This window comes from Cyphomyrmex costatus, unplaced genomic scaffold (genome assembly GCF_001594065.2).
Source record: "Cyphomyrmex costatus isolate MS0001 unplaced genomic scaffold, Ccosl1.0 scaffold639, whole genome shotgun sequence".
Taxonomy (NCBI): domain Eukaryota; kingdom Metazoa; phylum Arthropoda; class Insecta; order Hymenoptera; family Formicidae; genus Cyphomyrmex; species Cyphomyrmex costatus.
The window spans coordinates 1,177,277-1,190,442 of NW_017280199.1; the positions used below are offsets into that span (position 1 = coordinate 1,177,277).

Genomic DNA, 13,166 nt, shown 5'->3' on the forward strand with positions numbered 1-13,166 from the left:
ATAATATAATTTTATATATATATATATATATATAAAAGACAAGTATTTCTTAGGAACAAAGTTTCTTATATGAAATAGGAAGCTAATAAACGGAATAATCTATTAAAAAAAACTACATTATATTTTACATATGTAAATAATATATATATATATATATACATACATTATTTGCATATCTGAAATGTAATATTTTAAATAAATTAAAATAAAAAATTTTTAATAATTCATTATGACTATTTTTAGACAAATTTAAAGTTCTGAAGCGAAATTTTACAGTTGTCAAATTTGTAGTAAAAAAATTTTTTCAGTAAATATGTATAATAATAGATATACACGTATGTATGTATATACACATAAAATACACACGGTTTCGTCAAAATTTTCATAAATGAAAAATTTAATTCTAAATTGTCTATGAACTCTCTACCAGAGATAATGTGTTTTTTAAATATCTTTAAAAATTGTCTTTTAGATAGCTTGTGCAACAAACATACCATTTTTAAAGTCATATCAAAATGCAACTTGATAAGAAATAGCAGCAATGCGTGTATGTACAGTAATATGTCACAAGTTGCAATTACGTATTTTAATATACAGGGTGTTCCGCAAGAAAATTGATAAATTTCTAGAATATGTTCTAGCTAGAGATTATTACACGCAGAAAAGTTCATATATATACTACAGATGAACTTGGCTCATTAAAATATAAAAAAATTTAATCTTATTAGCAACTAAATTTTTAACAACAATCCAGTTTTTTTTGTTCACACCAATTTTTGTTAGGTACTACAGTATCTTAATCTGAAAATTTATTGAAGATTTTGATATTTAGATAATGTTAACGTCATGTATGTGTGTTACATAATCTTGAGGTACATAATCATTCATTACCATTACAAATTTCTGGACATTTCTATTGATTTATATACTTTTAAAAGTATCAAGTAAACTGACATTGCTTTTAGAAAAAGTCTTGAATATTTAATTATGCTAAATTAAATGTGCGGACATGATTTGATAGTCTATGATATACGAACAGCAGTATGTTTGTAAACAGAAAATATTTTAAATAATTAGTAGGATTAATTAGTATGATTAAGAATAATATTTACGAAAAATTATAAATATCTGGCATTTCTTATTTGTTAGAAAATATTTATAAAATTATTTATTTCACAATAATTAAGCCAGTTTGATTTATAATGTATATGAACTTTTTTACTTAGAATAATCTTTAAAATATGTTTATTGGCAGTTTCCTTGCAAAACATCTTGCATATGTATGTGTAAATGTAGATACATGCGTATACGTACGTGTATGTATTTACATGTATACATGTATAAATAAAGAAGAATTTTATTTTTTTTCCCATTAATTAAAAAAAAATGTTGGTTAAAAAAATTCTACTTTATACTTAAATATATAAAACCTAAAAAAATTGTTATGAATCAGAAAAGCATTATAAAAAACATCAAAATTTTACGGCCTATATATTTACGAGAGATAATAACCTAGTAAACAAGAATGGATTAAAAAAAATAAAAAATTGCAATTAATTTATTCGAGTTCGTATAATAGACCCCAGAGCTAGATTAAAATGAATTAATAAAATATAAATTAATATCTGAAGACATATATAAATTCGTTTGTGCGTTCATGAACATTTATAATTTCTTCTTTACAATAAATAGAACAATATTTTTATTTCGATCAAAACAGGATTTCTATTCAATACTGCAGTACTCGAATATAAATTTAGGGCTTACATACTTTTTTTTGTCATAATTTGTTTTTATTTAAACAAACATGCGTATTTTCATAATTTTGAATGTGAAACTGTAATGTATTCATATTTATATACAAATGATATTGACATCTTTTTTTAACTGAGCTGAATTAAAAATGAGACTTCTTATTTATAATTTTGAATTGGGATGTATTCATGGCTAATTTATTTATGACATAAGTCTTTTTTTAGATTTAAATGGATATACGAAATGTGCTATTTATCATGTTGAAACTGAATGTATTCATATCCGTATTATATTTTTTTTGTTGAAATGAATTAAAATACGAAAGAGTTAATCACCATGATATATTCATAGATTCAAAATAATTCAAAATTTAGAAGCGCGAATTCAGAAATATCAAATTAAAATATCATTTATCCATTCCAATTTATTCTTGTTTACTGAAAATTGCTCTTGTAATCTCTACACTATTTGAATTAGTGGGGACAGTAAGTATATATATTCAGTCAGAACTGTCTTCGTGACTTATGCAATTTTGTAATGCTAACACGCAGTACGTATAACATACTTATATTTGAAACATTTATTCTATTAATATATTTCACGTAATGACGATTCTGCAATTGCCACTTTTCGCACGAGTTTCTTATATGCTGAATCAATGCATCAAAGAATGCATTGTTAATGTATCGCCAAAAAATTATTGGAGAAAATTCAATAAACATCGATACTATGCTACTGCAGTCAACTTAAAAGTCGATGCGGGAAACGTAGTGAGTAGTAGACTGCCTGATATAAGTGACTTTGAGAATATTTATTTGCACGATTTCATCTGGGAGAAAGTTGGAAAATGGTCGAACCACACTGCTCTGGTACGTGCAAATAGAACAATATAATATAAAATTATAATATGTTTATTTGCATTCTTCATAGTGTAATGGACGTAGTAATCATGTAATAATTTTTTTATAAATAATGAAAAATTTACGTAATAATTTTTTTATAAATATTAGCGAAAAAGGTGATAATTACTTCAATATTATTGCACTATCTATTTCAATGTTTATAAATAATGGAAAATTAACAAACTTTAGAACAAATTGAATTTTATAAATACAGCCATTATAAAATGATATGGAATTAATAATATTAATATAAACTAGGTGTTTGTGTATGTGTAACAAAATTTTATCTTACAACAATGTGATAAAATCTAATAAAATATTTCGATCCTTGATTGGGTAATTTTTAGTACAAACAATAAGAGTGCTTGATTAAAAATGTGAAGTTGCATAACTTGTAAAGAAAAAACTGTAATCTTATATTGTGTAGTGCACCATTGTTTAATTATATATTTAATAGATCGAACTGCAATGTGTCAAGATAGGGAATATTTATAAATGTATAAAAAGGATTTTGTAGGATACTTGATAAGTCCAGCACAGAGATAAACATTAAAAAAATAATCTTAAATAAAAACAATAAATACATTACTGATCACATAAAAATTGATTCATTTGTGAATCTTAACAAATATTTAAACAATTTTAATGAATATCCGATAAAAATTAAAAAGTTCTAATAACAATTTTATATGATTATTGAAACATTGATTACAAGAAAATTAATTTTACATGTTCAAAATTTATCATAATTTTGTAATTTTTACAAATACGTTTTAGACGCATAAGATAAAAGAGGAGGGGGGGAGAGAGAGAGAGAGAGAGAGAGAGAGAGAGAGAGAGAGAGAGAGATATTAAAATCATATTCGATAAATATCTAAATTTAGATATAAGTATAATCACAAATAATAATAGAATAATTGAAAATAGAAAATCAATAAATGTCTAAATTAAGATTAAATGTGACTAAAGATAATAAGAGTGAAAAAATAATACTCAAAATATGTGCAAATATTTAATAAATGTGGAATTCAAAACTTTTGAAACAATATCACTAAGTAATACTCTCTTCATCATCACAAGTGCTGATTACATTTTTGAAAGTTACTTATTGTTCAACTCAACTCACTTTATATGAAATTAACAATATCTGGTGTGCTTTAATAGAACGAAACTGTTTATTCTATATTGAACAATTTATTAATTTATATAAACTTTTAGTCACATATAATTTATTTAGTAATATAATAATATTTTATTGAACTTAACGTTCATTCACAATTCCATCGATCTTTAAATTCATCTCGTTCATAAATATTCTATATAAGTGGTTAAGTAAAACTTTTCAAATGAATAAATTTTTTAATTTTAGATATGCGCAGATACTGGTAGATCATATACATACGGTCAGTTGAGAAAAGCATGCGGCAAACTAGCAATGAGTTTAAGAAAAAACCAGCTCTTACCGGGAGATACCATTGCTATTATTTTACCAAATATTCCAGAATTTGCTATCATCGCACTAGCGGCAAATGAAGCCGGTTTACGCGTAAGATAAAATTGCTATTAGAAGCATTACATGTGTACTATGCAGCATGTCAAATAAATTGTAAACTGTTGTCTCTATCAACAAAAGAATCAAGCTATGATGATTCTATTTACAAAACCTATTTGCAACTTTGTGTCTACTAAAAGTTGCTAAAAAGAAACTACAATTATATAATTTAGGAGATAATGAAGTAATTTTGACAATTTTATTTAATGATAAGTTTAACAAAAAAATTAAAAAAAGTAATAACAATTAACATTAATAAAAAAATATAGTATAATGTAATAAGATATTAATTTTTTTAAAGTATTTGTCACTACATAAGCTTGTTCTAATAAGTCATTTAAATTTTTTCTTTTTAAGACAACTCTGATTAATCCTGCATATACAATATATGAAATAAAAAGACAATTAGAGAACGCGGACGTTCAAGCTATCTTCACAATTCCTACCAAATATGCTGATATCAAAACTAGTATTGAGAAAAATTCGAAGATAAAATTACCAATCGTCATTGTAAACGACGGGACTAACGCTGGCTCAATCTCAGGAACGATCCAGTTAGATGATCTTATGCGAGACGACATCGAAGATTTTTCAATTAGTCAAAAAACTGGAATAAGTTATGAAGATACCGTACTTTTGCCTTATTCCAGTGGCACGACTGGTTTGCCGAAAGGAGTGGAGACGTCTCATAAGTGTGTACATTTATTACATATTAAATATTTGAGCTAAGAAAAATGCAATTCATATAAATAAGTCTCCATACATTGAAAATTCAATACTATTATAATATCAATATAAAATAATAAAAAGATAATCAAAACATGATTTCACAGGAATATTGTTGCAAATATTATTCAAAATATAAACCCAACATTCTTCCCAGGAATAGAAGCGAATGAACACCATCAGGATATTATACCGCTAATAGTACCAGTACATCACTTTTATGGATTAATAATTGTCTTGTATTGTTACTTGCGGTATGTAAATATGTATCTTTTATGTTGACATGTATCTGTTAACTCATTTGCATAACTATAACATGTGAATGCTCAAATATGTCTATAATATTTAATGCTAAATGGTCATTTAACTTTTGATTTCATATTTTCTTTACGTACAAGGCTGACATTTCATGTAGTGTCATACAAGAGCAATTTTCGGATTTCTCTATCCTGCAATTAATCACTACGCTTAAAAAAATGATCATATGACACATGAAATGTTAAGCTAATATTTGAAACATTGAGATTTATCATAATTTCATCATGTAATGATATATATATGTATCCTACAATTATAGAATAGGTGCTAAATTAGTGTGTCTGCCAAAATTCTCTATGGACGGATTTATGAAACTGTTGGAAAATCATCGGTGCACGGCATTACATGTCGTACCACCCATCGTACAGATGATGATATACAACGAACGAATTACATCCCGTCATGTTGAATCTATAAGATTAACATTATCAGGAGCCGCACCGCTTGGAGAAAAACTTATCACAAAATTTCAAAATCGTTTCCCTAATGACATAACTTTTATCCAAGGGTAAGAAATCACTATTCAAAGAGATCAATATTACAAATACGTCTAATATATTGCAATAAGAAAAACAATTTTCATTTACAGATACGGTGCGACAGAGCTATCCCCGCTAGCTGCAATCGGTAATGCAAATGTACCATCAATATCTTGTGGTTGTTTGATTTCAAATACACAAATGAGAATTGTAAGCACGCAAGATGACACTCTAGGCAGAAATTTAGGTCCCAATGAAGTAGGAGAAATATATATACGGGGTCCACAAGTAATGAAAGGATATTACAAAAATCCCAAGGCCACAGCAGATACCATGGATGACGATTGGTACAAAACTGGTGATTTAGGGTATTATACTGAAGATGGTAAGCAAAAGAGAGATGATAAATTTAAATACCAACTTGAAAAAAATAAGACTGTGACAATTATTTGATAATTGTAAATTATAAATGTCGTGTGTATTACAAAATACAGGCGTATTGTACGTGCAAGGACGATCGAAGGAATTGATAAAAGTAAAAGGATATCAAGTTGCACCCACCGAACTTGAAGAAGTAATTCGTCATCATGATAATATACAAGACGTCGCTGTCGTTGGTGTAACACACGAAAATTATGGCGAAATTCCAAAAGCTTTTGTAGTTCCTAAATCGGGAGTTAAAATTAATGAAAACGAACTCAAAGAATTTGTCGCTAAACGTGTAGCCAAGTATAAACAATTAGGATATATACAAGTCATAGAAAGTATTCCAAAATCTGTATCTGGAAAAATTCTTCGAAGAGAACTTCAAAATCTGTAATATATTCCTCAAATATCGAGTTTCATAATCGAATTGATGTCAAGAAATTTACGAGTAAATACAAGGTAAATTTCAATTACATACATTATATTTGCATTATGTTTAATACATATTAACAAAAATGTTTATTATAACAAAAATTGACTATCTTTTTATTTGTACAAGACAGTTGTTTATTTACAGGATAATTTAAAACAAAATTATTCTTTAGATTTGTTGACACCACTTTGAGAGGATTCTTCATTTTCCGAAAGAGCACTAATAATTCCGGCTTTCTTCAATTCCTCAATAAGCTCTCCATTTTTATGCATTTCTAAGAGTATGTCGCAGCCACCCACAAAATCACCATTTATAAATACTTGGGGTATCGTAGGCCAATTAGAAAAGTCTTTTATACCTGAGTAATTAATATTAATATAGAATTAAATGTCATTAGCAATAATTAATAAACAAAAGATTTATGAAAGTATATAAAAGTTCCATCAATTTTTTATATAATGTAAATTATTCTTAAAATAATATATACGTTTTTTAAAAATATATAAAAATTTTATAAACTTTCTTTTCTCAAAAAATGGTTGTTTAACAAACATGAAAACTTGTAGCATTTGTAATAAATATTTATAATCATTTTACCTTGTCTAAGTTCTTCATTCTCGAGAACATCATGAGCATCATAAGTAACGCCATGCATACGTAATATCTGAACTACCGCATTGCTGAATCCACACCTTGGCTCTTCTGGAATGCCTTTCATAAAGATGACCACTTTATTTTTCTACAAAAAAAAAAACATGTTTAAAATAATAAGTATACATAATATTACATTTAATAACATAACCAAACAGCCACTAAAAATTTTTAAGTATTATTTCATGCTTTTCTATACAAAGATCTTATACGGGAATTACACACTTTCACTTACTTTATTATTTTTGCACGAAATATACGTTTCAAGTCAGGAAATATTTATGGAATAAGCACAAATATATCCCTATCATATCACATTCACTTACCTTAACAAGATTGCTGATTTCGTCAAATTTCGTACTAAAATTTCTGTTGATAAACAAACGTTTGGCTGCAAGACGAAACATGTTTTGATCTATTACACTAGAGAGCACTTTTGCAATTAACTGAGGTCTCTTGTTTAAGAACAAAACAGACCGTACAGGTTATGTATACCGCCGTATCTATCAGCTGTTTCAAAATTTTACTCGGGTTATAATGGAATAAGTAGCGCCATCGTGCAATATGATGGCAAAGTACTTAGCCAAAATATTTTCTTTACCTTTCTCCAAATATTATAAAAAACATTTTTTTTATAAAAAAAAGTACGGGTATTTGATATAAAAAATATATTACATCCGAAAGATTATATAAATATATCTTTCGATTTTTTCGCCTAAAGAAAGATTTAATAGGGAGAAAAGTACACACATATATGCGTATATATTTACCAAAAATACTGAAAAAGTGTACTAAAATTTTAATAAATATTTGTTTGAATATACTAACTTAACTTTTTATTAAATATTATAAACAAATATTTATTATAAAATTTAGTACATTTTTTAACTTGTAAGAATAACATATTAAACAGCATTATTAGAGAATTATTGTTTTATAGTGAAATAATAATGCCTTTTCAAATAAAGCATTAAATATCAGTCAATAATTCAAAACATTTTAAACGGTAAAATAAGAAGCAAATTATAAGAAATGAAATAAGTATTAAGTATTATTGTACATAATTAAAATTATTCGTCTGAAAATGCTAATTGCTACTATTATACGTACACATAACATGGATAGTAATTGAATTACTCACTCATCAGTACAACGCTGCTGTCTTCGCTAATTTATACTCTTATCAGAAAAGTATATAATATTCGCTCATGCGGACACAATTTGTCGGTAATATAATTCGACTCACTTTCGATGAACGAGTAAATGCCGATCATTATCGATACTAGTCGAGTAGTATGTACTATAGATATACACAATTGACGTACGTGATTAAAGACTGCGTTTTATTATACTCCCTGCGAGTAAAAAATCTACAGTATTCGTAATCTATACTACAAATTTTCAATACTGATCGCAGCAAGTAAATACTGAACGCAGCCACAAAGTAGAACCTAATAAGGTGATCGCGCGGACCAATCACAGTTAAGCATTTTTGGAAGTATTTCTACGTATTCAAACGACGCGGCACCAACTTCAGTGGACTCCGCAACTCAACCGTTTTCGGATCTGCGTGCATCAATCGTTAGATCAATAGAGATCGTGTTAGATAACTTCAGTGAACAATTCGGTTGCATTTTTTGAATCAGTTGCTCCATTCTGTTTTACTCTTAACGGCAGTGTTAATTTCGTTACAGTGCAGCGTCGTTACGCTGCAGATATTTTACGTGGTAAAAAAAGCTGCGCGCAACGACACGTAATGAAGTTATTTTATTTTGTTGATCGCGTAACATATCATAATCGGGAGAATTTCTTCCTTCTCGGGTCGAGATAGCTGAAATAGTGGAACAACTGACGAGTATAGTGATTAGGCAACAGACTGGTGAGTACGTTTGTTTCATTTCTAGCATGCAATTGAAAAACTATGAATAAGAATAAATCGCTACATTTTATGAATTTTAGATAATATTGAATTCAAATTGTATCGTTCTAAATTAAATTACGGTAGTTCTATTAAATAAATACAATGTAAATTTACTGTTTCTTATTCACGTAACTTGGGCAAATTGGGCTGTAAAAATTAGACTTCATATATTTTAAATAACTCATTCATGAGTATAAAATAAAAAAATAAGATTGAAAAACACGATAAAATATGTAACACGAATAAAAAATTAAAATTGTTATGACAAAAGCGCCCAATCGATAATCGCACTGTCTCTCGGTATCATTTTGTTCGAGTGCTTGAAATGCCCGTCAGATGTCGTTAGTATGCAGTCAAATTACTTGATGTAGATTTCTGATCTCCGTCATATCGTCAGTATCGTCACACAACTGTGTACATTTGCAGATACAATCGCGCTTTTCGAGAATTTGCTCGCGATATATTGTATCGCGAAATCGGTAGATTAATCGGAGCTGTGCAAAGTTACAAAAAAATCGTTTGCTCGGGCAAGATAATGCACGTACAATAAAGCCTTTAGCTCATTTCGATATCGAATTTGACCTCCATCAATGACCTAGCTATGTTTAACACATACAAAACACACACACACACACACATATACGAAATGCGTCGTACGAACAACGATTGCATACGAATATCGAATCATATTATATACACAATACGAGACATTTTTCTAAATTTAAATAAATTATAAAAAAATATTTGGAATTATAATTTTCCTTGGGGAAACAAATATTTCCAATAACTAAATAAATATTTGAGAGAATGTTCCACATTTATACCATATTTTCTACAATTTGTGCCAAGATTCTAAATAATTTAATATTTGATCAATATCAGATAGTTCCACAGTTCAGTTAGAAACTGGTTACATATTAGTTCCATCAAACTAATGAGAAATATTTCTTACTCTCGTCTCTCCTAGATCTCTCGTGAGACACGTAAATATCCTTGAGAATACGAAGAAAATTTTATCTTATTTATATCTATAGAAACACACACACATGCATATTAACAGCCAGTTAGTCGTTAGAAACGTGCTGAATGCTTACTAGAAACCCTGCTCGTAGCTATTACGAAAATATTTTACCAATCTTTCCAATAAATAAACAGATAGAAATACATGACGATTTATTGCGAGAATGTTTATCCACTTTTATCGATGAGATTTCATTTTTTTCCAACATTAAATAGTTTGTTCCTGCAATTTTGAGTGTATATATATATATGTATATAAGACAATTACTAAAATATTAGGTAAAATAGCATTCAGACTTTTTCTTAGGCACGTAAGATAATATAATGTTGAATTAACTGAAAGATCCATAAACAAAATTTGTTGAAGCGATTCTTTTTATTTGTGTATGTATATATGTAGGTAAAACGCATACATATGTATTTAATAGAAAGGTAACGCCGTGCCGGATCGATTCGGTGCCGGCAACGTCCGCACGATACTAACTTACGTTTTCCGGAATACATTCCGGCTCGTAAAATTTCAGTCGCCGACTGATTTTGGAGGCAGACGGCTTGCGCAAGCTGTTTGACATCATAAAAATGTCGTGATATATCGTAAAACGCTTCACGCTGTCGGATTGTTGCCGTGCGGCACGTGCTGCCATTTATTTGCTCGTAACGTTAGTCGGGAAATTCTTCAAGTATTAAATAATTACTCCGTTATGCATACATTATTTCGATAATACTGATAGTAACAAATAACATTTATTAAACTAATATTGATAATATCGATTGGCACATTAAAAAGTCTTTCTACCCGACGTATATAATTGACTTCTCGATAATCGATAAAAGAATTTATTAGAAAATGCGAGAAAGCAGAAATGTTTTAAAATAGTATAGAAATAACGAAAATAAAAGATTACTTAGAATACTACATGTATATAATACATATATATATTTACGTATAGCTTTTTTTAGTATAGTTACGTATACTAAATTTTTTCAATTTTATTTTTTCATACATTAAAAAAAAAAAGTACAATTTAATACTATTATTTAAATTGTTATATAAAAAAATATATGCAAGAAAATTTTGTCGAAAAACGTATGATATGCGCAAAATTTACGCAGAAGTCAATTAAGGAATCGATATTACTATATGTACGTAAAATCACACATGATACGTAACAAGTGACGTCATATTGGAAATGTCGAAGAATCCTAATGACGTTGTCGAAACGCATATGTGCATGCGCGGACACCGTATGCGGTGATGACGCAATAAAAATTTCTCGGAAAAATTCTCGTGGGTGTTACTGGTGCCCACGTGTTCCTCCGTGATTCGTGACGTCACAGGATAAAATCATGGTCACTATGGAGACTCGAACGGTCTCTCCTCATTCCCTCGGACGCCCACGAGGTTTAAACTTCCGCTGCCGGTGCGAACGTCACGCCCTGTTTGACGGGTAAAGATGGGTAGGTGTTGTGGTAGGTCCGGAATAAAAGTCCGAAAATAGCAACAGGTATACGTTACAAAGCGAAAATCTTTTGCAAATATAAAAGATATTTTTTTTGCACAACGGTGATATTAGTCGCAACGTATATAATTGATCCGTATGTAATTAGAAAGAGTTTCGAAGATACAATATTTGTAATGTTTATTCCATGCAACGCGCGGTACGTAAAATATTCATATACTCTGCTCTTTTATTTAAAATAATTTCTGTATGAATATAATAATTTCTGCGTTCAGCGATCCTTTAAACCTTCAAACATAACTAGACAATAATGATATACATCCTATTTCTTGAGAAAGGCAAACCCGAAAGGGTCCAAAGAACCCTTGCGAATTCTACCCTTCGTTCATTTGCATAACATAAGATTATTTCGATAGATAAATTCCAGTTTGCTTAACTCTGTACCATAGACAGCCTGTTTGATCCTGGTTCCTTTTCTATTTTAAACTGGAATGCTAGAAAAAGATTAGGCGACCATTACTCGTAGGTCTATTAAATGAGAAGGCTCCAAAACTCGCAGAGGCTAACTATATATTTACTTAAAAAAAAGTAAAAGGAAAGTGGAAAATAATGTCACCAGCATTACAATAGGTAGTGATGATTAAGTATTAAGATAGCGGATGATAAATATTTTAATACGAATATCGTGACGTGAATATTACATTATCATAGTATGGCTCCGCAATTTTACAGTAAAGTATCTAATATTTTTATGTTTTTATGTACGACAGTAAAGGAAATAGTAGTTTTATTTTTATCTTTTTTTTTTAATCTAAGATCTAAACAACTAAGAAAGAATAATCTCGTTATTAATATATGTATAATTAAAAAAGTAATTGGAAGAAAGTCGTAAAGTCGACTAAATTAACACAAATAAGACTTATATCTGTTATACGTTTATATATTATTATTTGGTTCGAATTTGTAATTATTACTTGTAAATGCTCTTGTAATGCAAAATTTAGTTAAAAAGTAAAAAAACAAGTGAATAATAAGGACCATATTTATTCAAAAGCAAAACAGTTGCGCAACTTTACATCAACGAACAGCACTTCGAAAACTTTTCTCTTTTTCTTGACTCTCCGTTTACTGCGCATTACCTTTTAATTTATTCTTTTCATATTAAAAATATAAAAGTATCTGTATAAGATTAGAACTATTTTCTATAATCGATACATATTCGTTATAGTACATCGAACGTAGTTATATTAATAAATAGAAGACACCGAAGACACTGACTTGAATTCAATATTTAATTTTAGAGCATAAGTAAAACAAAATATTAAAAACAGTTACGTTAAAGTGATTATCATAAATATATTATCAGAACGTTATAAAATATTATCACAAATAAAGTAATATCAAACAATATTCTTAACTATTCTATACATAAATCGATGGAAAAATATTAAACCATTTATCTCTCCAGTATACATAAATCTCACGGGAAAATATTCTTTTTAAATTATTAATAACGTAATTAA

The 13,166-nt window shown here is 28.5% G+C and overlaps 2 protein-coding genes across 2 annotated transcripts; one reads left to right on the forward strand and one right to left on the reverse strand.

Annotated features, from left to right (window-relative positions):
* Positions 1-2,360: 2,360 nt before the first annotated feature.
* On the forward strand, positions 2,361-6,828 carry LOC108779866 (4-coumarate--CoA ligase). Its single transcript, XM_018547386.1, has 8 exons — positions 2,361-2,624; positions 4,027-4,203; positions 4,567-4,901; positions 5,043-5,189; positions 5,513-5,761; positions 5,843-6,117; positions 6,227-6,617; positions 6,764-6,828. Exons 1-7 carry the CDS (start codon positions 2,361-2,363, stop codon positions 6,550-6,552), a joined length of 1,773 nt encoding a protein of 590 aa, XP_018402888.1. The 3' UTR covers positions 6,553-6,617; positions 6,764-6,828.
* Positions 6,741-7,730, reverse strand: Grx5 (Glutaredoxin 5). The gene is made up of 3 exons (XM_018547385.1): positions 7,569-7,730; positions 7,189-7,330; positions 6,741-6,949 (listed from the first exon to the last, which is right to left on the reverse strand). The coding sequence occupies exons 1-3, from the start codon at positions 7,647-7,649 to the stop codon at positions 6,753-6,755; spliced, it is 420 nt and encodes a 139-aa protein (XP_018402887.1). The 5' UTR covers positions 7,650-7,730; the 3' UTR covers positions 6,741-6,752.
* Positions 7,731-13,166: the final 5,436 nt, after the last annotated feature.

Bases quoted from the DNA above. Each gene is read 5' to 3' on its own strand.
- LOC108779866 (XM_018547386.1), top strand. From the start codon at position 2,361: ATGACGATTCTGCAATTGCCACTTTTCGCACGAGTTTCTTATATGCTG. The intron at 2,625-4,026 runs GTACGTGCAAAT...TTTTAATTTTAG, and splicing joins GGTCGAACCACACTGCTCTG to ATATGCGCAGATACTGGTAG. The intron at 6,118-6,226 runs GTAAGCAAAAGA...TACAAAATACAG, and splicing joins AGGGTATTATACTGAAGATG to GCGTATTGTACGTGCAAGGA.
- Grx5 (XM_018547385.1), bottom strand. From the start codon at position 7,649: ATGTTTCGTCTTGCAGCCAAACGTTTGTTTATCAACAGAAATTTTAGT. The intron at 7,331-7,568 runs GTAAGTGAATGT...TTTTTTTTGTAG, and splicing joins AAATCAGCAATCTTGTTAAG to AAAAATAAAGTGGTCATCTT. The intron at 6,950-7,188 runs GTAAAATGATTA...TTAATTACTCAG, and splicing joins GAATGAAGAACTTAGACAAG to GTATAAAAGACTTTTCTAAT.